Raw genomic sequence first — 26617 nt, 5'->3', positions numbered from 1 at the left:
TGTGCTCACGTGGTGGTCCCTCTGTGTCCTCATCTCCTCTTCTGATAAGGACGCCAGTCAGACTGGATTAAGGCCAACCCATATGACCTCTTTAAAACTTAATTACCTCCTGGTTCCTCAAAAAGTTGAAAATAGAACTGCAATTGATCCAGCAATGCCGCTTCTGTGTATACAAAGGAATTGAAATCATTCTCTTGAAGCGCTATCTGCACCATGTTCCCTGCAGCATTTTTACAATAGCCAAGACATGGAAACAACCTAAGTGTTCATCAATGGATGAGTGGATAAAGAAGATGTGATATTTGGAATATACATATAATGAAATATTATTCAGCCATAAAAAAGAAGGCCATTCTGCCAGTTGCAATAATGTGAATGAATCTGGAGGACATTTTGCTAACTGAAATAAGTCAGAGAAAGAGAAATACAGTACTGTATGATATCACTTATATGTGGAATCCAAAATTATCAAACTTGGGACTTCCCTGGTGGTCCAGTGCATAAGACTCTGTGCTCCCAATGCAGCGGGCCCGGGTTTAATCCCTTGTCGGGGAACTAGATCCCGCGTGCATGCTGCAACTAAGAAGTCCGCATGTGGCAACGAAGATCTCGCACGCCACAACTAAGACCCAGCGCAGCCTAAGTAAGTAAGTAAGTAAATAAATAAATAAATACTAACAAAAAAGAAAAATCATCAAACTCATAGGAAGAGAGTAGAATGGTGGTTGCCAGGGGCTGGGCTTGGGGGAAATGGGGAGCTGTTGGTCAAAGGGTACAAACTTCCAGTTATATGGTAGGTAAGTTCCAGGGATCTAATGTACAGCTCAGTGACTATAGTTAGCAAGTATTGTGTATGTGCAGGTTGCTAAGAGTAGATCTTAACTGTTCTCACCATAACAACAACAATGACAACAAAATGGTGATTATATGAGGTGAAGGATGTATTATCTAACCTTATTATGGCTTGCAATATGTATGTGTATGAAATCATCACACTGTACACCTTAATGTTGTAAAAATTAAGAAAGAGAAACCTCATTTAAAATGGAGTCAGTGGGAATTCCCTGGCGGTCCAGTAGTTAGGGCTTCGCACTTTCACTGCAGAGGGTTTGGGTTCAGTCCCTGGTTGGGGAACTAAGATCCTGCAAGCCGCATGGTGTGGCCAAAAAAAAAAAGAGTCAGGAGGCCAGAAGAGGGAGCAAGCATGCCCTACTGAACTACATTAATTGCAGACCCGATAGAAAAAGAGTACCTTGCATCTACAAAGAAGGTTACTACTTTACTACCCAGCAGGAGGAAGAATTTCTCCTTGCCCGACAACAGCCCAGCCAATAAGAGTCTGTCACAACTCAGCCAATGAAAGACCACTTACATGTCCAACTCCCAGTTTCCACCAATGGGTTCTTTGCTCAGACTAGCCCCTTCCATCTCCTCCTTCTCAAGAGTTTTCCCTCCTTTGTTCTCCAGACTTGCCTGTGGTTAGCCATAGATTACACGTCCCAAATTGCAATTTTTTGCCGTTCCCAAATAAACCCATTTTGATGGTCTCTTTTATTGTTTTAGTCAACAGTGTACAATTAAGGTGTACATTATATGTCAATTATATGTTCTATATCAATTATATCTAAATATATGTCAGTTATACCTCAATAAAGCTTCGGAAAAAATGACCTCTTCAAAGTCCCTACCTCCAAATACAGTCCCATTCAGAGGTACTGGGAGTTGAGGCATCAACATGTGAAGTTTAGGGGAACACAATTCAGCCCTTAATAGATACCGTGCTCTGTGCTAAGGCCCTTAGGGGTGGTGTGGAGCAGAGCCAGCAGGGTCCCTGCCCTCTGGTGGGACAAATGTCACAAAAGGGGAAGGACGGGAGCTGTGGAAGCACAGTAAGGAGAACTGCCTTGCCCGGGGCGGGGCGATATCCCAGGAAAACCGAACTCATGCAAAGCATTTGCGGAATGGCATAATTTGACCTTAGAAAGTTGGACATTCTGGAAGTGAATATGTGTCAGATGAGGAAGGAACACGCTTTCTGTTTTCCCACGAGAAGTGCAGCAAACTTCCCCTCCAACAAATGCAGAGTGGGTAAGGCTGGCAGGAAACGTATTCATTAATGTGTTTCATCAAAGTTGCCTCGGGGTCCTAAAATTGTAATGATCATCTCAGTTATGTAAGATGGTTGTATGGTTACTTTGAGTAACTTTTAGATTGGGGTATAATTTACTTACAGTGTGGTTGTGTGTATTTACACCCAGTGGAATGCCCAGATGGCAAATGTATACAATTCTGCCAGTTACGATGACCCCGTCGCCCCTCCCCCGCCCCGGGCAGAAGTGACCATTGCTCTGTTTTCATCCCTACAGGGACGCTGCCGTCCTAGAACCTCACAGGCTCGGTCTTCTTCTGCACGTGCACCTTTGTGTCTGCTTTTTCCGTCAGTTCGCTCCGAGACCGGCCACCGTCCTGCACTCCTCAGTGGTCCATTCCTTTTGCTGCTGAGTGTATTCCGTGTGTGGATGGACCACAGTTTGTTCACCTGTTGACTGACACCTGGGCTGTGCCAGGTTTTGGCTCTGATGAGGGCAGCCGCTCTGAACGTTCTCGTCTAAGGCTTTTTCTGTACATTCGCGGTCATTTGTTGTGGGTCAGTGCCTAGGAGTGGAATGGCTATCTGATGGTAGGGTAGATGAATGTTAAACTTCTGAGCAAACCAGCAGCTTTCCAAAGTGTTTGGGAAAACACTTTTTTGTTTTTGTTTTTTTTACATTTTGGCCACGCCCCGCGGCATATGGGATCTTAGTTCCCCGACCAGGGATCGAACCCTTGCCGCCTGCAGTGGAAGCACAGAGTCTTAACCACTGGACCGCCAGGGAAGTCCCTGGAAAAACACGTTTTATCAAACAACGTTATCAAATCACTTACTTGTCTTTTATCCATGTATTGACCTGAGACCACTGTGAGCTCGTGTACAATGGGGCTGTGTTATTGGTGCAAAGAAGAGAGGGCACCTTATTATAATTACTCAGACCCTCACAACATCTGATACTGAGAAAAAGGGGGGCTGTGCGTCCTAACCCAACCCAGAGGACAGAGCCTCCCATCCCTGGGCCACACGGGAGTGAGGAAGCTGGTGCCGGGGAAGAATGATTTCCCCTCCAAACTGGTGTCTTTTCACCTTGTGTAACACCTGCAGACACTCAAAGACATCGCCTGGGGCTGCCTCCCCAAGAGTTTGTCCAGAGATCAAAGGAAAGAACAACGCGTATTCGGGTGGAGAATTCAGCAGCTACCACGTAACGCAGCGGCTTTGTGCAGCTCGTCATTTATGCGGGGTGAGCTTGCCGAGCCAGGGGTGCAGCTTTCCATGCGGAATGAAATGATTTCTTTGGAAAACGCCTGCTCTGGTTGATGGCCCGAAGCGCGCATCCCTCTGCCGTAGCAGGATGGGCATCTGGTCAGGAGAAGCACAGTATCCCCGGGGGCAGGGAGAAGAGCTGGGGCCCACCTCCTCTTTCCTTAAGAACTCACCCTGCCTTCGGCCTCTCCCTTCGCCCCTCTTGCTCTGTCGAGGAGGGAAATAATTCTTGGGAAACGCCAAGATGAGCTTCTGCGGGCGCGTCTCACCTGCAGCCCTGCTGCCCGAGGAAGCTGGTCCGCACGCATGCCCCTGACATCTTTCAAACCACTGAAGGCTGTTCTCGGCGCTGTTTGGAAAAGTTCGCTGGCAGGTGTGCAGCCACACACCCGATCTGTGGACCTTTCACCCAACATGCTGTCACATGAGTTTGGGACTCCGTGGTGCAAGCCGGTGACACCGGACCCTGCGGAACCGCCCGGGGCTGGCAGGGCCCATGGGAAGCAAGCCGGGTTGGCAGCGGCCCAATGTCAGTGAACCCAGCTGGCATCCTCAGCTCTAAAAAGCTAGGATTTAGGGCTTCCCTGGTGGCGCAGTGGTTAAGAATCCACCTGCCAACCCAGGAGACACAGGTCCGAGCCCTGGTCTGGGAAGATCCCACATGCCGCGGAGCAGCTAAGCCCGTGAGCCACAACTACTGAAGCCCACGTGCCTAGAGACAGCGCTTCGCAACAAGAGAACCCACCGTAATGAGAAGCCCGTGCACCGCAACAAAGAGTAACCCCCGATCGCCGCAACTAGAGGAAGCCCGCGCGCAGCAATGAAGACCCAATGCAGCCAAAAATAAATAAATAAATAGTTAAAAAAAAAAACAAACCTAGGATTTAAACCCAGCAGACTCTAGGTCTCTCCATATGTATAATCCCTTCCCTCTATGAAATGATACCAAAAGACCTGTTATTTTTCTAAACTTACCCCAAACTGTGAAGGGTTAAGGAAGCTACCACTCGGCTTCCGGTTGAGCAGAGACTACCGCAGGCTCTTTGCAGCTTCAGCCAGTTGAGAAGCGGCTTCCTAGCCCAGGGGACTCAGGAGGGATGCGGCCAGTGGCTGTCCCACCGAAATGGAGGGCACTGCTGGTTGCGGGGAAGGGCTCGGGGCGCTAGGGTGAATCTGTTGGAGTGTTTGGTTCTGGAAAACCTGTTTAACGCCCGTGGTCTCTCTTCCCTGGGCTGGTTGCATTTTGTGGTCTGAGCAAACTCACGGCTTGGCTTCATGACACGAAAATGTGTGTCAGGGCTTCCCTGGTGGCGCAGTGGTTAAGAATCCGCCTGCCAATGCAGGGGACACGGGTTCGACCCCTGGTCTGGGAAGATCCCACATGCCGCGGAGCAACTAAGCCCGTGTGCCACAGCTACTGAGCCCGTGCGCCTGTGCTCCGCAACAAGAGAAGCCACCGCGATGACGGGCCCACGCACCGCAACGAAGAGTAGCCCCCACTCGCCACAACTAGAGGAAGCCCGCGCACAGCAACGAAGACCCAACGCAGCCAAAAATAAATAAATAAATAAATAAATAAATAAATAAATAAATAAATCTATTAAAAAACAAAAGAAAATGTGTGTCACCCAGACTGCTGATGTGGCAAAGTGGCTCCTTCCAGCGTTTAAAAGTCAAAATGACGACGACAGAGGCAGAACAAAACAGGCACTGCTCGCTACCGTTCAGCGGCAGTCGGATTTGTTTATTACTAAACGGCTCCAACCGGGCATACAAACATGTGACAATTCACGTGCCATAAAAGGTCTCTGTTTTGAGCGCTTCGGCTCATTGAAATAGCAGATTTTAAAATGTACCCAACACTGGTTTTCAGATGCTTCAAGTTGTAGAAATCAGTGGGTGGAGCTGAAGGCTTAAAGAGAAATATAAAAGTACAGAAAATAGTTTTCAAATCTCTTTGTTTACGGCGTTGGTTTTGCTGGCTGGGGAAAGAACACTACTGTGGCTGCTGGCGTGGACGTGGCCTGCCGGGATCAGCTCTGTCTTTGTCTAAAACAGCTGGATCATCGAATCTCTGGATTTGCCAACGCCAACCCATTTCACTGAAAGGGAAAGGGGAGGTTCAGCCCAGGGCACGGTGGGGAGAGGGGGCAGCCAGGGCTCAGGGCACCCACCTGCCACTCCAACGTGGTTCTCCACAAACCGGATATAGTTCTGGGCCTGTGGGGGCAGATCCTCCCACTTCCTGGCGCCCGTAGTGTCCGCCTTCCACCCAGGCAGCGTCTCATACTCCACCTCCACCTTCTGCAGAATCTCCTGGTTGGCTTGGGACACACAGGGCGGGGGTGAACCACGTGCTGTGGACAGTAGCTCGGCCACGGGGCCGGGACCCCCAGCCTGGGGTCCGCTTGCCCCGGGGCTCAGAGGCGGGAAAGGCAAGCCGCCCTGCTTGGTTTACTCAGGGGGTTGGGGTGGTTCTCGGACACTGGCTGTACCCCTTCCAGCCCAGGGGACATGCCACCCTGGACACGGATTCACTACGCGCTCTGCTGCAACGTCCACAGCGATCATCAGAGGAACTCTGAGGCCCCCGCTTGGAAATTCTAAGGGGATCTAGGGTCCTGAAGTGTCAAGAGGTCCTAAAGGATCTATATCCCCCTCCTCAGCGCAGGGACCCCACTTGGCGGGGCCTCCAGGGCTACAGCAGACACCAACCACCCCTTATCGTCAGAAGATGCTGCAAGGGGCCGTCCACTGCAAGGGCCCTGGATGCACTCCAAGTTCGAATGTTCCCCTGAGCCCTCTCGAAGCTCAGGGTCAGTAGGGCTGGGGCACACTGGCCGAGAGGACGCACGGGGCTCCCACAGCCGCCGGTGCTGGCGGGTGTACACACGTGCTGGGGGTGGGGCAGCGGGGGTCAGCTCGCCCATGGCCACTGGTGAGGGTGGGGTCACGTGTCCCCGGTGCAGATGCACAAGTAACTGTGACCCCAGGAAAACAGCACTGCCTTTATGCTTTTTAAAAGAAAAGATGCTTCCTTGGTCACAGAAACTCCAGTTAGAACCTTAAGGAGTCTAACCAAAAATGTATGTTTTCTTAGGTCAAAGTCGTCTTCCTATTTGCCCAGAGCTTTGAGCGTCCAGACCTGACATCGGCTATTTCAGGTGAGTCCCCAGCTCCTGGGAGGTGGGCCTTGACCCCAGGCTCCTGAGGGTCCCCCAGGGTCCCGGGGTCAGGCCGGTCCCTCTGAGCCCTTCCCAGACCATGGATGCCTGGCAACTGCCCCAAGGCCCGGCCAGGCCTCCCATCGGGGTGAGAACCTGCCACAGACAGAATCGGGATGAGTCTCCCAGACACGCACTGACCCCGCGTGTTCAACACGTACACCCTGTCCCCTCGCCCCAGAAACCACGGGTCACGTCTGTTCCCAGGTCCCGCGAGACAGGCCAAGGACAGGCAAGCCGCCGTGCTCGTACCTGGGAAGTAGGGGATCCGCTTCCCGCTGAGCTTGTACGCAATGCCGACTTTAATCTCGTCCAGGACGTCCAGGATGTCCAGCTTCGTTAAGGCCAGCCTGTCCAGAACCACAGCGAGAAGCCGAGCGGCGCTCAGCTACGCCGTCATTTCTCCTGTCGGGCTCCACCCCTCGCTTCTCCTCTACTTGCCAGGAATCGAGAGGAGGATGGAAAAGGCCGCCCATGGCCAGGCTGGAACCCAGCTCCAGCCACCTGGCCCACCTGGCCCTGAGCACCCCGTGGGGACCCCGATCTGGTGGCCTTGTCCTTTCTGCCCTTCTCACGGCCGCGTTGAGGGTCTGGGCATGTGAGCCTTGTGCCCGTCCATGCCCCTCTGACCCGGGAGACCCCGAGCCCGGGCCGAGACCACCGGTGCCCATGACGTCGTCCACCCCTGAGGGTCTCCCGCACCGTCCGCCCAGGGCCAGGGAGCCCAGGCTTCATGCAAGTTTCTCCCTTTCCTTTCCTCATCTCTGCACGGCCAGGCCTCAAGGGCCTCTGGGTGGGTGTCCCTGGGCTTCCCGAGCCCACGTGGGCCACCGTGCGCAGCGCCACTGCCCTGACCCGGGCTGGGCTGTTACCCTCGGGGCCCCGGGAGGCTGCATCTCCCCGTTTTGCACACAAGGACTGCGGGCCGGGGGCCTCCGACCCCGTGTCCTCGGCCACTTCGTCCCTGTGCCTCCCGCGGACGGACGGCCCACACACACCGAGCGCGGCTGTGGTTAACTTGTGGGCTGTGCGCTGTGACAAGCGTGCACCTCGCACCCTGGCCCGTCTTTCTGGGGAGGAAGCAGGAAGTCCTCCGTTCGCATGAAGCCCCTCATTTCCCCGGGCAAGGTCTGAGCCGCCGGAACCACAACCATCACCAAGAGCAGCCCGGCTGCCTGGCTGGTCTCGGGGGCACTGTGGGGGGCCCGCCCTGCCCCCTGGGGGTATTGCTTCGGAGGAGGGGGGCTCCTGCTCCCGGCCCCCTCGGGGTCATCTTCCTGTCCACAGCCTCACAGACCGGGGCCCCAGAGCCGGGGGGACCTGCGGAGGCCCCCGAGGGGCTGTAAACCCAGCTGGCCGCTCTCCAGGACCAGCGCAGGCTGCGTCCTCACGGCCGCCTCTCTGCGGGGTCTCGCAAGCTTCAAGCGTCGCCTCTCCTGCCGGGGGTTTGTTCTGCCCCCTTCTTAGGAGCCCAGTGTCACCCTGGGGGTTTGGGGGAAGTGAAGTGATGGCGTTTGCCACTGGCACAGCTCGTGGGGGAGCCCCAGCCCTGTCTGTGCTCAGGAGGAGATGCAGGGCTGGCCGCAGGGCCAGCTCCAAGGTGCCCCGTGTGGGCCTCCACGTCACCCCACTGTGGCCATGCTGTGGAGAAGGGTCTCCCTCGGGTGACATCACCCTACGTGGGGAGACGGTGGCCCTGAGCCCCGAGGCCCAGCTCCCCTGCTCCCATCATGTCTGGGGACTCAGGGTCGGACCACCCCGGGCTGGACGGGCACCCGGTGGGCTCAGTAGCAGATGTGCCGCAAGTACCACTTACGCGGTGAATCCGTTGACCATGTGGGCGTATCTGAGGGTCATCAGGTCCAGCCAGCCACAGCGCCTCTTCCTGCCCGTGGTCACGCCCCACTCATGGCCGCGGCTCTGCAGCAGGTCACCGATCTCCTGCGTGGGGACAGAGAGGGCCCGGTGCCACGGGAAAGGGAGCATGCGCCCGGCTGCCTGGCGCTCACAGTGCCTCTCCTGCCCTCCCCTCCGACCCCCCTGCAGCCCCTGACGATAACCCCCCTCACGCCTGCTTCCCTGGTCCCCGGCACACCTGCCCCAGCTGAGGCCCCACAGGTAGGGCCGCACTGACCAGCACCTACTTCCTGGGCCTCGTGGGCAGGTGCGGGTGGATGGACCCGGCCCTGCAGCTGAGCATCGGGCAGGCGTGTGTTTATTTCTCAGGAGTCCCATCCCTGTCCCTGCACCTCATTCAAGCCCCTTCCCACTCTGGCTCTCAGACACCTGCCCAGGACAAGAGTCTCGGGTGCTCGCCGGCCATGAGGGCACAAGGCCAGGTGAGAGGAAGGCCGGCGGTGTCCTGAGCTTCCAGAAACACCCACGAGGCTGGAGAGCAGCTTGCCGGGCGGGGTGGGGGGTTGCTTCTGGCCCTGCTCTAGCTTGCCTGAGACCAAACCCAGGCGGACTCAGGCCCTCAAGGACGAAGGTGCCCTGTGTCCCTGAGAACGGAGCAGAGACACAGCTCCCGGTGCCCTTCCCGAGCCGAGGGGCTCCGCTGTGTACGGCCACGGCGCGGCAGCGTCCTGCACCTCATAGCCTCCCCAGGCCCCTCCACCAGGTGCCCACGCCGTCCCGCGGGGCTGGGCACTCACGTTGATCTGCTCGGTGGGGAAGGCGCCGATGCCCACGCGTGTGGTGTAGGCCTTCACCACGCCGTAGACCTCGCCTATGTTCTGCGGGGGGATGCCCAGGCCGGTGCATACGCCGCCCACCGTGCAGTTGGATGACGTCACAAAGGGGTAGGTCCCTGTGAGACAGCCGGTCAGGCCCCCACCCCGCAGATCACCTGGGCCCAGGGGTCCCCCTTGGCAGGGTCTCCAGGGGGACCATCCCGGGGGAGTGGCCGGCATGGGGCACGGTGGGTGTGAGCTAGGGGGAGGGGTTGGACGGTGCATGCCTCCCCGGCCTGCGCCTTGCGGCCTCAGTGCTGGTGTGTCCCTGGGTCAGGGACAGGGTGGACAGAGGCCCACGTGGGGCAGTTGGGCCCCGCCGGTCTCTCTCGCCCTCCCTCCCTCCCCTCCAGCCCAGCTTCTCCCTTCTCCTCTCTCGGCTGAAGTTAGGGAAACGAGGGCGGTACGTTTCCTGGGCACGGCCGGCAGCGCGGCCATGGAGGCAGGCCGCACCACGCCTGTCTCTGAAAGGCGGGGTTTGGGGGAAGTGGCCGTGGATGTACCGAAGTCAATGTCGAGGAGGGCTGCGTTGGCGCCTTCCACGAGGATTTTCTTGGGGGCGCCGTGGAGCGCCTCGTACATGAAGTAAACGCCATCTCGGACCATGGGTCGGATCCGCTCAGCGAAGCCCTGGGGGAAGGGGGAAGATGCAGGAACTAGGGTGTCCACCCAGCTCTGGCCTCCTCCCCACAGCCTCTCTTTTCCAGCAAATTCCTGCCCAGCGAGGGGCTCGGTCTGCAGGTGTCCCCGCTCGTCCCGCCCTGTCACATTTACAGCCCCAGACGAGGGTGGAGGAGCTGGGGTCCCAGCCCTAGAAACTTCCAGAAGGGCTCTGCGCTGACATCCTCCTGTCTCCCGCCTGCCCCTGCCCCAGACATACAGGGTCGGCCTCCGTCCCCCAGCACATCTGGGGCAGTTTCCTCAGAGAGGAGGCGAGGGCCCAGGCCAGCAGGTGAGCCCCTGGCCTGTTGAGAACGGCACCATGAGCACGGCTGGCCAGGAGGCGCCCACGGGAGGCCCGCAGCCCCCAAGCCCAGGCGACCTGTGATAACGCGACAGGTGCACTGCACGGATGTGCACGGACGGTCGGTGGGACACGGACCCTCGGCGGGCTCGGCCCTGATGCCGAGGTGCCCGGCTGTACCTTGAGCCTTTTGAGTTGACCTTCAACGTCTATTTCCAAAGTGGGGAACATGGACTGGTGCTGATGGGCCAGGTTCTTGAACCTGCAGAAGCGACAACGACTGAGACCCCCGGCCCCCTGGAGCCCTGCGCCCACCTCCCTGGGCAGGCTCCCCTGGGGTCACGGACAGGTCAGGTACCGGGTGGAGAATTCGTCAAAGTCTGACAGGAGGTCACAGATACGGAGGCCCGTGCGGGCCGCTTTGGATGAGTAGGCCGGTCCAATCCCCTTCCTGGTGGTGCCGATGCTAAAAGACAGGCCACAGGCTGTGAACTCGGGTCGCCCAGGCCAGCCTGCCCGGGGCCTGGGGGAGGAGCCTGGGAACACAGGTTCCCCGGCCAGCCCCTCAGGCCTCAGTTTCCAGCCCCAGAAATCAAGGTCGAGCTGGGTGGCATCTGAGGGTCCCTCCCGGCAGCAGCACCCGGGGGTCTGGGACGGCCATGAGAACCACGGGACATCTCACGGGGCCAGCTTCCAGGGACCCGGGGCTGCGGTGGTGGCACGCGGGTCTGAGTCCCAGCCCTGACCCTCCCCTCCCCCCCCTCTGAGGCCCAGTGCCCAGTGGTGCCCTCCCCGGCCTGTCTGCCTTCTGCCCTGGCTTCCCTCTTGCCTGGCACGGAGGCTGCTGCTCCGGGACTGGAACCCAGCTGTGCCCATCCTCTACGCTCTGCCCGCCACAGCCCAGCCAGGCTCAGCATTGCCACCTGCACGTGGCCAAGCCCTGTGCGTGTGCGTGCATGTTTGTGCGTGCATATGCTCCATGGGAGCGGGTGTGCACCTGTGTATGAGCACGTGCAGCGTGTGAAACGTGTGCAGCGCGTACACGCGCGCACATGCGTGTGTGCCGTGTGAGTGCATGTGGTGCGTGCACGTTTGTGTGCAGACATGCGTGCACCGGTGTGTGTATGTACGTGTGCGCTTGTGGACGAGCGTGTGCACGGTGTGAATGTGGGCAGTGCAGGCGCGTGTGCACGTGTGTGTGAGAGGCAGTACTCTGGTCTGCTGCATGCCTGTCCCGGCTTTGAGAACCGTCCCCGGCCCCTTCTAACAAGTATCTCTGGAGAACCAGTGAACGGCCACCGAGAGCTGGTGGGCAGGACGGGGTGCCGTGACAGAGCTATGGTCAAGGCTGGCTTGCGACCCCAGCAGGGGTGGGGGGCGCAGCAGGCGACAGACAGCACGGGCACTCCGCGGGGTGGAGGCCGGGGAGGACGGCGCGGCCCCGGGGAGAGGCGGCTCACTTGGGCTTCGGGGCCAGCGAGGCCTGGGGTGAACCGACGGGCACCGTCCTCGGGGGCTTCGGGTGGACGCACGCTCCCCACCCCACACGCCCCCAGCTCTCCATCCATGGACTCGAGGGCCACGAGCTGAGCACACGCGCTACTCACTTCTTGCCCTCCTGGGCCTGCCTCTGCACCTCCTGGAGCCCATCCACCGCCTGGTGAAAATCGAACACTGCCGGCCGGGCCGGCGGGGGCACCACGAGCGGGAGAGACAGACGGTTACAGGGCCTCCGGGGATGCACTGGGGTCCCCCGGGCCTCAATCTCCCCATCTGCCAGTGGGGGCAGTGATCCCGACCTGGCACCCCCGGAAGCCCTTGGAGAAGGCCTGGGGGAGCCCCAGGCCATGGTGGGGAGGGGGCGTCATTCACAGGCGGGCAGGGAGGGCCTGAGACTCACCGAGGTGGGCCCGGTCAGAGAGGATGAGCCTCTTCTCCCAGTCCTTCAGGCCTGCGGACACGGCACGTGGTTGGCCACGGGCCACAGAGTCACCTCCAGTCAGCGGCGGGCCCTCCCCATGGTGGCCTCTCTGGGGGGGGGTCCTGGGCCCTCCCCCCAGGGACGTCCACCCACGTGCCCACGGCGAGCCTGTCTCCCCGTGGGGTCTCCGTCCCGGCACCTCCTGGTGCCCGCGTCCCAGGGCCAGGGCCCCACTCGCTCTCTTCATGCCTGCGCTGAGCCCTGAGGCCGAGGCTGTGCCTCCTCCACGGCATCTCAGGGCTGCTGTGTCATCATCTTGCCTCTAAACAGTCACTGGGGTCCCACTTGCCCAGATGCCTGGCTGGTGGCCTCGGTCACTGCCTGCCAGCCTCCTGCCCCTGAACAGCCCCCAGAGACCACATTCTTCCCTGCTTGCGTGGTCGGTCCAATGGTCCCCAGTCTCAGCCAGACATCAGGGACATATTCCAGGTTCCAGGGCTCCTTCCTGGACAGCCTGGTCTTTATCTCCCAGTGCCACCTGTCCCCAGCGTCACGAAAGCTCCCCTGCAACACTGAGGCTGTGGCCTGGAGCCAGAGTTTGGGGCTGCTGGACTGCCCGCTCCCAGCTTCCTGCACAGACAGAGCCAGCAGGCCCAGGCAGGGGGCCAGCCGTGGAAGCCGCCCCACCTGCCCACCTGCCGCCGCCCTCAGGAGAAACCACATGGCGAGCCACCCGGCAACTTGGCCGCTGGGAACATGCACGTGTCCTGGGCGGGGCGGGTCTGCGGGGACACGGGCCTACGGGGACACGGGCCTACCTTTCTTCTCATTCTTTTCTGCTTCTTCGAACAAGCCTGGTAAGTGGACAACCACTCCGTTGCCTGCAACACAGACACAAGACTGAATCGCATCACGGACGCGGGGGCCTTACGTTTAAAACAGCACAGGGACTTCCCTGGCGGTCCAGCGGTTAAGACTTCACCTTCCAATGCAGGGGGTGCGGGTTCAATCCCTGGTCGGGGAGCTAAGATCCCACATGCTTCATAACCAAAAAACCAAAACATAAAACAGAAGCCATACTGTTAACAAATTCAATAAAGACTTTAAAAGTGGTCCACATAAAAAAAAAATCTAAAAACAAAAACAGGGACTTCCCTGGTGACCTAGTGGTTAAGAATCCGCCTGCCAATGCAGGGGACACGGGTTCAATCCCTGGTCCGGGAAGATCCCACATGCCGTGGAGCAACTAAGCCCGTGCGCCACAACTACTGAGCCTGCGCTCTAGAGCCCGCAAGTCACAACTACTGAGCCCATGTGCCACAACTACTGAAGCCTGCGTGCCTAGAGCCCTCGCTCCACAACAAGAGAAGCCACCGAAATGAGAACCCCGCGCACCGCAACGAAGAGCAGCCCCCGCTCGCCGCAACTAGAGGAAGCCTGCGCACAGCAATGAAGACCCAACACAGCCAAAAATAAATTAATTTTAAAAATAAAATAAAATGGCCTATTTTTAAAATAAATAAATAAAAACAAAAACAGCATGAAATTCGCGCTCCCACGTTCATTGCAGCATCGTTCAAAATAGCTAAGATGGGGAAGCAACCCAGGCGTCCATCAACAGGCGGATGGGGTTCATCCACATGACAGGATATTATCCAGCCTTAGAAAGGAAGGTAATTCTGACACAGGTGGTGACACGGATGAACTTCGAGGACACCACATAAAGTGAAATAAGCCAGACGCTCAAGGACACGTTCTGTGATCCGCGTGTACGAGGTCCATAGAGAAGTCAGACTCATGGAGACGGGGCAGGGGCTGGAGAGGGAGGGGGAGTGAGTATTTAACGGGGACAGAGTTTCTGTTTAGGGAGATGACACAGTTCTGCAGGCAGATGGTGGTGAAGGCTGCACAACGTGAACGTACTTAACGCTGCCGAACTGCACAATTAAAAATGGCTAAGATGGTCAGTTTATATTATGTACATTTTATCACAACAAAGAAAACGGTCAAAACAAAACAACCATCATGAAGCATTTACGGAGACAGCAGATCAGTGGTTGTCGGGGTGGGGGGGAGGGGGGAGGAGAAACTCCTCAGGGGGAGGAAAATGTTCTAGAACTGAATCGCGATGGAGGTACGGTCGTACCCTCACAGGGGTGAACTTCATGGTACGTACGTTATACCTCAATAAAGCTGTTACGTTTTATTTAAGTGGCATAGAAATGGGAAAGCAGGAGGTGCGGAGAAATGCAGCCTCCAGCCGTTCCTCGGACCCAAGCAGGGCCTCGGGGGAGCCACGCTTCCCCATCCACGTAAAACTGAAGTAGGGTCTACAGAGGGCGGAGGCTGAGGCCAGGGAAGGAAGGCGCGCACCAAGGTCACGAGGTCACCGTGGGCCCAGGCTAAAGCCAACGCTGGCCCCTTCCTCTAAGACCAAAACCAGCTGGGCAGGGCCCCCGCTGCCTTCCTGGGAGGAGCCCGTCCCCTGAGCACCCGGATTGGCCGAGGGAGACGGGACATGGGTCCAGACGGGAGTGACTCAGACCGAGCACAAAAGGTCACCTAAATGTCACGAGTCCTGAAACGGCCGTGACCCGGGCTGGAGGGGCAGCCGTGTGAGTGCCAGCTCGTTCTGCCCTTGCTAAGGGGCTTCCCGCTGCCGTTGCCGTCTGGCCGTGCTGACCGCCAAGCTGAGCCCTTGCCCATGCTCCCCGGTGACTGCTGGCCCCCCCCACCCCCAGCTCCTTGGAGACCGGGCAGAGCGCCCCTGGTCGAGCGGTGCCTCCTTGGCCTCGTTTCCCTCCCGGAGGGGCCTGGGGCCCAGCAACCGAGGCTGGCGCTGAGCAGCTTCCTGCAGCAAAGCCCCAGGCCCTGGGCGTGGGGTCCCGGGTGAGCTGGCGACCTCGCTGCCCTGTCCTCACCCACGGCGGAGGCTCCGGGAGACCCTTTCCTCCTCCTCAGCCTGACTTCCCACTGCCCTGTGGCCCCTCTGCCGCCGTGTCCCTGGGCCCACGTGCAGGGCCAGACCCCCTACCACCGCCGGGCACACACCTGCCGCGCCACCCTGGCTCCCCAGCTTCCCAGCCAGCGAGGGGGCGGGGCAGATAAGTCACGAGTGTGGGCCTGCCCAGGCATGGAAAGAGCCAGAAGGAAAAGTGCCAGGAGCTGCCAGAGCGTGTCCCATGGGGGGTGGGCAGCAGAAGGCAATGGGAAGGGGCCGAGGGGAGGCGCCACAGAGGGGCCCGAGCAGGCCAGGGACAGCTTCCCTGCACAGACCCGTCTCCAGCGACGCGGCGGGGAGCCAGGCCCGACCCCGCTCGCACGCTCACTTGAGGACACGCACAGGAGCACGCACGCACACGCTCACACTCACGCACCTTCCCACGCAGACTCATACACATGCACGCTCGCACGTGCGCTCGCTCACAGACAGGCACACGGGCCTGTACACACACACTGCGGGAGTCTGGGTGCTCAGAGGAGCCTCCCGCACTCTCTCTCCCTCCCTCTGGACCAGGCTGGGTGGGGTCCTGGGCTCTGGGAGGGGCTCTGAGGACAGATCCCGGGTCAGAGGCCTCTGCGAGGGCTCCCGCTTGAGGCGGGGACCTTGGACCTTGAACCTCCCGGCCCTGGGCCGAGGCCCCGCTGAGGTTATTCCCTCCTGGCCAGGAGCACCTGGTCCTCACGCTGGGCAGGGCAGGGGGGACGGGGGTCCAGCCCAGCTCTCCGGCTGCATCCAGGCCTCACACCGGGCCCTTGGGCTGGATGACGTCCCAGGTCTCTCCTGCTCACACACTCAGGATCCCAGGCTGGGGTGGGGCGGGGCGGGGCGGGCACTCACCGATGAAGGACATGGCCTTGGTGTTGATGATGCCGCTGGGCAGCAGATGGAAGTCGTACTCCTTGCCGTCCACCACCACGGTGTGGCCCGCATTGTTGCCCCCCTGGGAACAGAAAACAAACTGGCTCAGCACCCAGGAGCCCAGGGGCCTGGACCCACCCTGGGCAGGCCTGCCTGGCAACCGGCCTCGCTGCAGGCAGCTCTAAATGCAGGCGCTCAGGAGTCCCCTCTGGGCTGCCCGGGGTGGTGTCCTGTCCCCCAACGAGTGTGAGGTGCCGTCCATGCTTGGACTTGGGGAGTTTGGTCCAGTGGTCGGCTCTGATGCACGTCTGGGGTGCTGGCTTAGGGCCCTGCTCCTGGGATGGAGTGAAGGGGCCTGGCCAGGGAACCGGGTCCAAGAGAGGGGCTGGCCCACACCCAGGACCGTCACGTGCCACTGCTCCAGGGAGGCTGGCTAGTGCAGCCCCGAAGCTGCGGACACACTCAGAGCCCTGCCTGCCCTGCCCATGAGTCCCTCTGGGGGTTCGTCCTCTGATGCAGGAATGAGGGGCCCAACCATCCCGGGAAGCAAACCCAGGCCCCCATGGCCCTTGCTGCCACACAGCCCGAGCTCCGGGGAGCAGAGGGCAGGCCAGGCAGCACAGCCCTTCTGGGGCCGGGTGAGGGGACTGGGCGCTGGCATGGGCCAGCAGGGCCAGGGCCCCTCACCCTCTCAGCAGGGACTCTCCCTGGGGCCTGTGTCTCCCATCTAAGAATAAAGAGGGAAAAACCACTCTGCGGCTGTCGGGGCTGAGTCGGGGGAGCCAGGGGAAGGCCCTGCCCTTGAGGGGCACCGGCCTCCAGTCCCAGTTCCGGCCACTAGCGGACAGCGTGGGCCCCAGCACGTGGGTCCCCAGAGCCAGTGAGCAGGGCCCAGGGAGGGGCACATTCCGGCTGGTGCCAGAGGCCGTGGGCCTGCTCTGTGGGGCCCTCTCTGTCCCCAGAGCCTCGGAGCCCAGCCCGGCTCCACCTTCCCAGCTGAATCTCCTGCAGAAGCACACGCCTGTCTGCGGAGGCTCTGCACGGCTGGGCCTCTGTCCTCCACGCCCCGCTGTCCTCCAGCCTTGTGGAGGCGGCCGTGGCTGCTGGCTGTGAGGCCTTCAGCCCCGCCTCCGCAGGGCCCGGCAGGGTGGGGCTCCCCCGATATGAGGCCTCTCCTTGCCCCGTGCAGGCAGGGCTGAATGAGGGCGGCCCCCTCCCGCCAGGAGCACCTACTCCTCAGGCTGGGGATGGATGAAACTTACACCTCTCCCGGCCCCCCCCCCCCCCCCACCGAGATGGCCCAGGCTGGGGGCGCAGGCGCCAGGAGACCCAGCCAGGGCCTCTTCCCCCTGGACCTCACCGCACCCCCGGGTAATTTAAGAAACGGGGCCAGAGCCCAACGTCACCCACAATACCCCTTTCGCCCTGGGGCTCGGCCGCGATCTGTGCCAGACGGCCCCACCACGGCCCAGCTAGCAGCCCCTTCCACGGGGGTCCCTAGACACCCTGGCGTTCCACTTGTCAAACGCACGCGGGGAGGCCTGTCTGGCCTGACACGGGGGTTGGGGGACTGGGGTGGGTTTGCCTCTAATTGACTCCTGGGGTCGCTGCGATGCTGCCGTGCATCCCTGAGGCCCCGCTGCACGACGGCGCTGGGTCCCACGGCTCAGCCGCCCCCTGAAGGCCGACAACGGCTGGAGGCCAGACTGCCGCCTCCCCAGGTGCCCCGAGCCAGGTGGTTGGCTGCGGGAACTGAGCGCAGGCTCTGAACAAATGACGCGTAAAGCAGAAGGACAAAGGGCACGACGGGGGGCTGGGGGCCAAGGAGGGGGTGCCCTGTGAGCACGGGCAGGCAGGCGGTGTCAGGCCATGGGGGGCTCGGATGCAGACTGTGCTGGGGGGTGAACTGGGGGGGCCGCCACGGAGGGAGACAGGGAAGGGAGCTAATGCTGACGAGGTATGGGGGGCGGGGGAGTAGGGCGGTGGGCTCAGCCTTGACCATCTGAGTCACCGTGACTGCTGGGCCCCGGGTTTGGGGGTCAACTGTGCCCCCCCGAGACCTCTGTCCTTGCTCTGCCCTTGCCTCAGTACACGTGCAGTGAGTTCCCTCACGTGAGGGTCTCCGCGGAGTTCACACCCAGGGTCAGGTTTCCCACCGTAGGTGGGTCAGCCCACGGTGCGTGGCCTCCTTTGACAGTTGGGTAAACTGAGGTCCCAAGAAAGGAGTTTGCAGCAGAGCCCAAGCTAGACCAGATGGCAGCTTGCAGATGCTCTCCCCGTATGCCAGACATCCCCCCCCAGCCGCATCCTGCCTGCCTTGGTGGGGGTCCAGACGGCCCGCCTCCCTCCCCTGCTCTCGAGTGCCCAGTGCCAACGCCAGCTGGCCTGAGCACACATCACATTTGTTTGGGGTAAACACCAGCGCCTAGGAACAGGCGCAGGCCACTGTGGGCCTGTGGGAGGCAGGTGGCCCTGCCGGCCGCGGGGCCCAGGCGTCAGGTCACAGTCCACTCGCAGGGCCGTGAGCCAGCCCTGGACGCTGAGCCCGGGGTCTGCTGCCCCGCAGGGCGCACCTCCCAGCAGCTCTGCAGAGGTCCAGGTGACCGCCCAGAGAGGCCCCCGTCTGCCCTCTCCTGGCCGCACAGTCAGGGGTGAGGTCGGGGCAGGGACACCCCACCTGCCCTCCTAAGGCCCCAGCCCCGCAGGCCCAGTCCGGCGGCCTCTGCAGGGCCTTCGTTCCTGGGTGGGCAGGTTCTGGAAGCTCCGTGCCCGGGGCCCCGCAAGCGTGAGCTGGAGCTGGCCTCACCCCTCTTCCGTGTCCCGGGGGACGCTCAGGGCTCTGCCAGCCTCCAGGTTCTCCCCTCGTGACGCAGCTTTGGGTCAGGCGCAGCTCTGAGCGCCCAGGAAGCTGAAGCCACCCCTGTGGCCTGGCCGGTTACTCAAACTCCCCGGTGGGCGCTCCTGCCGGTTGCTTCCCTGGCCGCAGGGATCTAAGAAAGGGGGGCTCTCACCCAGGGACACAGGAACTCTAAGAAAGGGGGGCTCTCGCTCAGGGACACAGGAACGGGGCCAAGGCCAACCCACTGGGGTATCTGACCAGCCCCGACCCCACCTGCCTCTGCAGGTGTCCTTCCAGCCCACCCTCTCTGGGGGCAGAGGTTGAGTGCGGGGCGACTGTCTCCGAGGCCCTGAAGCTGCTCCCATGCCGCAGGGTGTGGCCACGGGCGGGGGAGGAGGCCTCTGGACAGCGGCAGGAGCTGCGGGTGTTATCAGGGGCGGGTGCAGCACCGCAGCGAGGGGCCGGCTCTCTGGCTGGAGCCCCTTGTGAACTGCCCCCACCCCCAGCAGGGTCGGGGTGAAACCATGGAGTGCACACACCCAGACCGCCCTCAGCTCCCTCTGTGTCTGCTCTGCTGGCGGGCTCCTGCCGTTCATTCGTTCACCCACTCATTCACTCATCCCAAACTGAGCTACTCTGTCCCATGAGGCACTGGGGTGAGGCCTGGAGGGAGGAGGGCGCGGGGGACTGGGCGACCCTGCGGAGGCCCTCCCCCTGGAGCACTGCTGGGGGGCCGGTGTCATCGGAGGGTGTACATGTGGAAGGGGGCTGCTTCTGGAACAACACCAGGTATTTTCCCCACTCTCCCTCCCCCTCGGAGGCTCCTGGACTAGCCTGGGGCTCCAGGTGAGGCATTTCCCAGTCGCCCTCCCAGGAGGAGGGGACCCAGAGCACCAACAAGCCGCAGGACGTGGCCCCCAACGAGTGAGACCACCGTGCCCATCGCCACAGCTCCCTGGGGACTGACGGCGGCGCTCCCCCGGGGAAACCCGCCCGCGCCCTTGTGCCAAGCCGAGCTGTCTTACTGCCCTTGGAAGGAGGGGCATCTGAAACCCTGCCCAGTGCGTGCGAAGGCCTCGGGGTCCTGGGCGGGGGCCCAAAGCCTGACGAAGGCAACTCTGGGAATGGAAGGAGGGCTGGCACCGAGGCCTGACGGCCAGGCCAGGTGTGTGAGCTCTTAGGCTCCTATCTGGACCACGGAGGCGGAGGTGGGGGCGGGCGGAGGGGGATGGCAAACAGCAGGAAGGACGCTCAGCAGACATGGAAAGCCGGAGCCCAGGGGAAGGGCGGGGACTCCCAGGGAGTGAGCGGAGCCCTCGGCCGTCCGTGCAAAGAGCAGAGGGGGTATGAGGCGCCAGCGCGGGGAGGCCGCTGACGGATGGGCGCTGGGGTCTCTGCCGCAGCGCTGCGGCAGGAGCTGAACCAGAGAAAGGAAAGCGGGAGGCTGCGCGGCCATCCCTGAGCCCAGGGGGCTGGGCTGCGAATGAGGAGAGAAGGGAGCCAGCCCTGGGGCAGACCGGGGGCCCAGGCTGCAGAAGGGTTGCTGCTGGTGAAGGGCAGGGCTGCGCACCCTCCATTCGGGGAGAGGGGAGGCTGCCAGGAAAGGGGGCCTAGAGTCAAAGAAAACAGCAGGAGGAGCCTAAGGCCTGAGTCTCTGGACCATAAGGAAGGTCTTGGGGGTCTTGGGGTGCTTGCTGACCACAGGCCCCAAACCACTGAGATGGGAAGAAACGAGGATGGCCGCTGGGGGCATGGGTGGCTCTGGCCCCAGGCCGCCTCTGGGCAGGAGGAAAGTGAGTCCAGGTGAGCCAGGTGGACAAAGGCCACCAAAGGGCTTCCCACTTGTACCAGAGCCAAGACGGAAGACAGGCCTGCTGGTGGCAGAGGGTGAGCAGAGGCAAGACCAGAGCCGGGGACCAGGGCAGCCACGGGGGTAGCAGCTGCCACTCAGGATAGCCCCAGGCCCAGGTGACAGGCCAGGGGACCCTTCCGGCCACTGGGGCCGGCTGGCTTTAGCCCTTCTAGGCAGCCACCCAGACGGGCCCCAGCCCAGCCCAGCCCACCCCCTGCACGCGACCCCGACAGCTTCCCTGGCCCCTCGCTCCCGAGCTCGGACCAGCTCCTGGGGTCAAGGTGCAGTGTGACGGCAAAGACCCTGGGCTTCACGCATACACGCTCTAAGTAAAAGCAGCCTTCCCGGGGCAGGGGCTGGACCCTCCCCGTGCCAGCCCGACGCCCAGCGCTGTTGCCATGCGGGTGTGGCACACGTGAGGGCCCATAAGCGCTACTTATTCCAACTGCTCAACTCCTCTGAGGCCCCGCCTCACCAGCTTGTTTGGAGGCTGGAGAGGAGAAACCCCAGCGGGCTCCCAGGACAGCTGGGAATTATTCCCACATGTTGCAGAGCAGAGGCCTGCAGGTGGAAATGATGTCAGTTGACGTCAGTTGATGTCAGTTGGAGAATATGGGTGGGGGAGAGGGTGACTAGGGGGCCCCCCAGGCGGTTGGGGGGTCCAGCCTGCTCTGCCCGTGGCTGGTCCTGTCCAGCGATGGAAGAGGGCAGGGCCTGGCCTGCTGACCCAGGTGGTAGAGCAGGGAGGGCCTCATTCCAGAACCATCTCCACAGCCAGGACATCCCGGTGGCTTCAAGATGAGGGCTCTCACGGTACCTGCAAAGCCCCGAGGTCACTTCGAGGAGGGGAGATGGCCACAGGCGGGTGGGCGAGGCTGACCAGAGCTGGCAGGTCACACGGAGGGCCCTGGGCATCATTGCTGGAGCAGACAGGTCCCAGGAGGGGATGCCCTGAGCTGGGGAGGGAGGAGAGTGGACACGGACCACGCGCCCGGCTGCAGGGTCCAGGGGAGAGGAGCGGACTTGCTCGCCGTGGCTTAGGGCAGAGAGAGGGTGGGAGACTTCTCGCCACCCCAGGAAGCACCTTCCAGGAACCCACTGTCTGCGTCAGGCAGGAGTGGTCCGGATGGCAGCGTCTTCCCCAGGCCCGGCACGTTGGTCTCCCCTGGGGCGCCGGAGCCCCAGGCCGCCTGGCGGGAGCTCAGGAATGAGGCCACAGAGCCAGGGAGGAGGAGCTCGGAGGGCGCCCCTTCCTCACTTTTGGCGGCGTTCCCGCCCGTGGCTGCAAACCCTGGCAGCGCCAATGCACGCACCCCAAAGCTGACCCCTCTGCACCCCGAGCTGTAGGTCAGCCCATGGCAGCAAGCATGGCACGGGGCCCCAAGGGACTGCCCGGTGGCAGTCAGGACAGACGGGGTGCAGAGAGCAGCCCGCAGCCGGCAGAGGCCCCGCCCTGGGCCCTCAGGGGACGGAGCTTGTGTCTGGCCTCCTGGCTGGCACTGCCAGCCACGGGGTCGCCCCGGCCGTAAGTCCGAGGCTCCTCCCTCTCTTCCTTGTCCCTGCTCTGCCTGCCGTCAGGACCTGGCCCGCTGTCCTGCCCTGGCCTCTGCCTCTGCTTGGCTGACCCTCCAGGGCCACCCCTCTCAGAGGGGCCTTGCTGGCTCCCACCCTGGGCTCTGGGCACTCAGCCTCCTCGGCGTGCACTGACCCCTTGTGGTCAGCCAGCCCTGTCCCAGACCCAGACAGAACCAGGAAGGGAGGGTGTCTCCGTGGCCCTCAAGCCACTGGGAAGCTGGGGTCCCTGCCCCCACACTGCAGGGCCCAGTGTCACGCCCACGGCACACCCCCCCCCCCCCCCCGAGGATCCGGTGTCCCCAGCTCAGCGACTTGTATTTATAGCTCTGCCCTGGCCCACCGCCCTGGGGGGTGGGGCTGGTGGGGAAGGCGGGGTCCCTGGGGGAGGCAGTGGGGGAGGGAAGCGTGTGCTCCCACGAGTGGCAGGGGGCTGTGAGCGGGTGGTGTGTGCGTGTGAGGGGGCGGGGGTGGCGGCTGGGAAGGGTGTCCCGGGAGGGGAGGCGTCCAAGAGGCGTGTCCCAGGAGGGCTGGAGGGCAGGGAGGACAGGGTCCGTCTGGGTCCGAGGGGAGGGGAGGGGGGCTCGCTGGGCGGGTGGGGGAGGGACCCGGCGCCCGGCCCGCACCTGGAAGCGGCTGATGATGTCGGCGTCCGTGGCCAGCAGGTCCACCACCTTGCCTTTGCCCTCGTCCCCCCACTGCGCGCCCAGCACCACGGTCACCCGGGAGCCGGTGGTCGCCGCCTCGTGCTGCAGCCGCCCCCGCTTGACGCCGCCTGCGGCGGGGGGCCGGTCGTTGGAGGCTCGGGTCCCCGACATGCTGGCTCAACTCTTCCGCTGCGCTGGGCCGCCTGAGAGCCCGCCGCACCAGGGCGCCGCGCCATTAAAAGGAACCGGCCGGGGGCGGGGGGCGGGGCCGGGGGCGGGCTCTCGGGCGCCGTGACGCGCCGCCGTGACCTCCAGGCCGCCGGGTCCCGCCCCCGCAACCACCCGGAACCGGGTGGGGCCGCGGGCCGGGCCAGGGTTGGGGGGGCGCAGGGCCCGACGGCGCGCTACGGGGTCCCTCCACGCGGCCAGGCCGGGGGAGCCCCGGGAATGCTCTTGGGGGCTATCGCGCTCGCCTTCCCCGAGGCGAGGCCTGGACGCCGCGACCCAGCCCGCCGGCCACGCTAGGTCCAGGACCTCGGCGTTCCAGAAACCGCGGGGGTCCCCTCCAGGGCGGGAGTGCGGTTTGCCAAAGGGGAGCTGCGTATTTGCGCCCCACTCGGGGTGTACGGGGTGCGCACCTGCCCCGCGGTGAACCCGGGTTCTCCAGACTGGCGCGGGCGCCCTCTGGTGGGCGCAGAGAGAGGACAGTGTCTCCCCCACCAACGTCCCCCCTCCCCTCGCCCTCCCATATGGGCAGGGGCCCCGGCGTCTGGCACTGGGCACCCTGGTATCACAGGCGGGCTAAATCCAGGAGCCCGCTGCCCTCGGGTCTCAGGGCCCTGAGTCCAGGGAGAAGGGACGGTGCCGTCAGGTCACCTGGTTGGGCACTGGAGCGGCCAGTGATGCACTCCAGCCGCACTGGGCCGGGGTGTCTAAGAGGCCCCACCAGACCTCCTCCCTGCCCCAGCCTGTGCAGGGACTGGGTGCCCAGAGAGGGTGCACCATGGGCTGCTGGGCTCCTGTGTTCCCAGCGGAGTGAACGCCCGCTCTACCCTGCCACATACACACCCTAAGTGGACTTGGGCTTGGACACGACTGGCCCTACGGATCGGAGAAGGGGCGAGGGATGGGCCCCTGGGGGTAGGAGTGTCCTATTAGGCCCCTGCCCCAGAGCTGGGAGCCAGTGCCCCTGGTTCCTTTCCTGGGGGGACTCTCAGTGCAGAGGGGCCTGGAGCCTGTCCACTGGCCTCTGCCCAGGGCTCAGAGAGCCACTGAGCTCCCTGGGCTTCCAAGCCAGAGGCAGGGGACCAGATACTCCCCAGGAGCAAGGGAGTGGACCCTGGGCTTGTCACGGACTCCTGGAGAGTCAGTGCTTCACGCCCCAGCACCGCTGCACCTGCTCTTCTGCCCCCCTCCCCCCACCCCTGCACCCTCCAGCCCCCTGGGCTCCTGGCCAGAGCCCTGGCGCCGACCCTAGGCAGGGCTCTTGGCCCCTCCGTGCCCCAGTCCCTCTCCTCTCACGTGGGGACACCAGGGCTTACAAGCAGGGTGTGAGGCCTCCTTGGATGACAGTGACAGAGCGCGGGTGGGCAGCACCCCCCCCCCCGCCCTTCCGTGGGCCACCAGCCCCGGGAATCGGCTGCAGCAGGGTCAGGAGGGCCGGGTGCCAGGCTCTGAAGCCACCGCGGGCTGAGGAGGCTGAGGATGGGGCGAACCGTGGGCTGGCCAGGGCGGGCTGTGGCGGGGGGCGGAGTGTTTCAGGGAGTGAGGGCGTGGGAGGCTGGCTGTGTCAACTAGGAGGGGGCGGGATTGTAGCGGGAGGGACCAAAAGCGTTCTGGGAGATTTCTTTGTTGTCTCCGGATGCAGGAGTTGAGCTTTGGGATGGCCCCCAGCAGCCCTGGAGAGGTCACATCAGAGGGGGGCGGTGGCGAGGCTTCTGTCCACCACTGGGTGGCGCTGAAGGCCCCAGGCGGGGACTGCTGGCTCCGAGCCCTTCCTGCGGGAGACCGGGGCTCTGGGCCAGCAGGTGTGAGATGGAGGCTCAGGGGGGCCCAGGGGGCACCGTGGGGGTTCAGATGGGCTCTGCAGGGCCAGACGCTGGCCGGGGCACCAACTCCCCCAAGCCCGGGTCTATAAATAGCCAGTAGGCCTGGGGGGAGTCGGGCTTTTCTATAAACAGCCCTGTCCAGGCCCAGTAGCTGGGGCCCTGCCAGTCACATGGCCCAGCCCAAATTAGAACAGCCCCCTGCAGAAGCGCACAGGCTCTGCTGCCCAGGGTTCCCACCTCACGTCATACGTGGTGCCCCAGGACACAGGTGCCCCTGGAGCTCGAAGCAGTGCACCGGCAGGAGCGGGAACGGGCGCGGCCGCTTTGGAGAACAGCTTGGCAAATTCTTAAGAAGCTGAACATAAACTTGCCGTATGACCCAGCCACTCTCGTTTCAGGAATCGAACCCTGAGAAACGAAAGCACACAGGCAGCACACACGTGCTCACGGCAGCGCTGCCTCACGTGGAGACCACCGGAGCGTCCACAGGTGAGCGGATGAACAATGTGTGGTCTGGCCACAGAACAGAACATTCTTCAGCCACACGAAAGAACGGAGTCCTGACACGCTACAGCCCGGCTAAATCTCAAAAACATGCAAAACCGTCACAGAAGGCCACTTATTGTCTGATCCCGCTTCCATGAAATGTCCACGGGAAGCCAGTCCGTAGCGACAGAAGGCACTTCAGTGGTTGCTGGGGTTGGGGGAGGGGGAACGGGGAGCGGCTGCCACATCAGGGATGCAGGGACTTTGAGGGCATGATGGAAATATACTAAAAGTGGGTCACGGTGATGACTGCAGTATCTTGTAAATCTGCTGGAATCACATACACTTACAACAGGTGAGGTTTATGTCTGTAAATTACGGCCCCGTAGAGCTGTGCTCATCTCACCACTGTCCTGGACCTTGCCCCGATTCTAGGGGCTCTGTGGGAGCAGGCAGGGCCCCTCAGGCCCACCCCTCCCGCTGTCCCGCCCTCCCCTGATCCATCCACCTGTCCACCCATGCACACAGCCACCTATGTGCTAATGTAGCCATACCCCCCTCTACCCATTTACCCACCCTCTCACTCCCCCCCCGTCTGTCCTTCCCTTCCTCCATCTACCCGTCTGTCCATCCACCTGTCTGTCCATCATCCATCCATCCATCCACCCACCCGCATCGTCACAGCCACTGTGATCAAACCACACCCACCCACGGCTTCTGAATACAACACGGGCACGTGCTGGGCAAGCTTTGCTCTTTATTGGCCAAAGTTCCTCCAGTCTCAGCAGCACACAGCGGGGGATGGGGAGGATGGGGGTGGGCGAGCGCAGTGTGGGCAGGGGCCCCACAGGGTCAGAGACGGGAGCCCCTCTGGCTAGATCCGTCCGGTCCCCTAGGCCTGGATCCCGGCCTCCCCTCAGCCCAGCCGGGTCTGGAGGTGGGAGCAGCAGCTCGCAGGGCGGGTTGTGCTGTCCATGAGGGGACCAGGTCCTGGCTGTGGCCACAAGGGCAGACCCCTCCCTGCCTCAGGGCTGGAGATGCTAGGATGCGTGTCAACTCCATGGGGTCCCCCCCCTTCTGAGTAGAGGGACGCTGGCCCTCCCATGCACTGT

At 62.2% G+C, this 26617-nt stretch overlaps 1 protein-coding gene across 2 annotated transcripts; it reads right to left on the bottom strand.

Moving 5' to 3' along the window:
- Window positions 1-5059: 5059 nt before the first annotated feature.
- ADSS1 (adenylosuccinate synthase 1) lies at window positions 5060-23215 on the bottom strand. Of its 2 annotated transcripts, none has more exons than XM_027120746.1 (13): window positions 22951-23202; window positions 16041-16143; window positions 13018-13080; window positions 12179-12229; window positions 11886-11952; window positions 10637-10744; window positions 10459-10540; window positions 9818-9944; window positions 9237-9391; window positions 8399-8523; window positions 6835-6932; window positions 5562-5682; window positions 5060-5460 (listed from the first exon to the last, which is right to left on the bottom strand). In XM_027120746.1, exons 1-13 carry the CDS (start codon window positions 23140-23142, stop codon window positions 5355-5357), a joined length of 1398 nt encoding a protein of 465 aa, XP_026976547.1. In that variant the 5' UTR covers window positions 23143-23202; the 3' UTR covers window positions 5060-5354. The 2 variants fall into 2 exon arrangements, with proteins under 2 accessions (XP_026976547.1, XP_026976548.1); XM_027120747.1 differs by having other exon boundaries at window positions 5082-5460; window positions 5533-5682; window positions 22951-23215.
- Window positions 23216-26617: the final 3402 nt, after the last annotated feature.

This window comes from Aethalodelphis obliquidens, unplaced genomic scaffold (assembly GCF_003676395.1).
Source record: "Aethalodelphis obliquidens isolate GAN/ISIS:26980383/991018 unplaced genomic scaffold, ASM367639v1 scaffold21, whole genome shotgun sequence".
Taxonomy (NCBI): domain Eukaryota; kingdom Metazoa; phylum Chordata; class Mammalia; order Artiodactyla; family Delphinidae; genus Aethalodelphis; species Aethalodelphis obliquidens.
This window is presented reverse-complemented; position numbering and strand designations above follow the sequence as displayed.

Bases quoted from the DNA above. Each gene is read 5' to 3' on its own strand.
- ADSS1 (XM_027120746.1), bottom strand. From the start codon at position 23,142: ATGTCGGGGACCCGAGCCTCCAACGACCGGCCCCCCGCCGCAGGCGGC. The intron at 16,144-22,950 runs GTGCGGGCCGGG...TTCTGTTCCCAG, and splicing joins ACATCATCAGCCGCTTCCAG to GGGGGCAACAATGCGGGCCA. The intron at 5,683-6,834 runs GTACGAGCACGG...GTGTGTCCCAAG, and splicing joins GCGGATCCCCTACTTCCCAG to CCAACCAGGAGATTCTGCAG.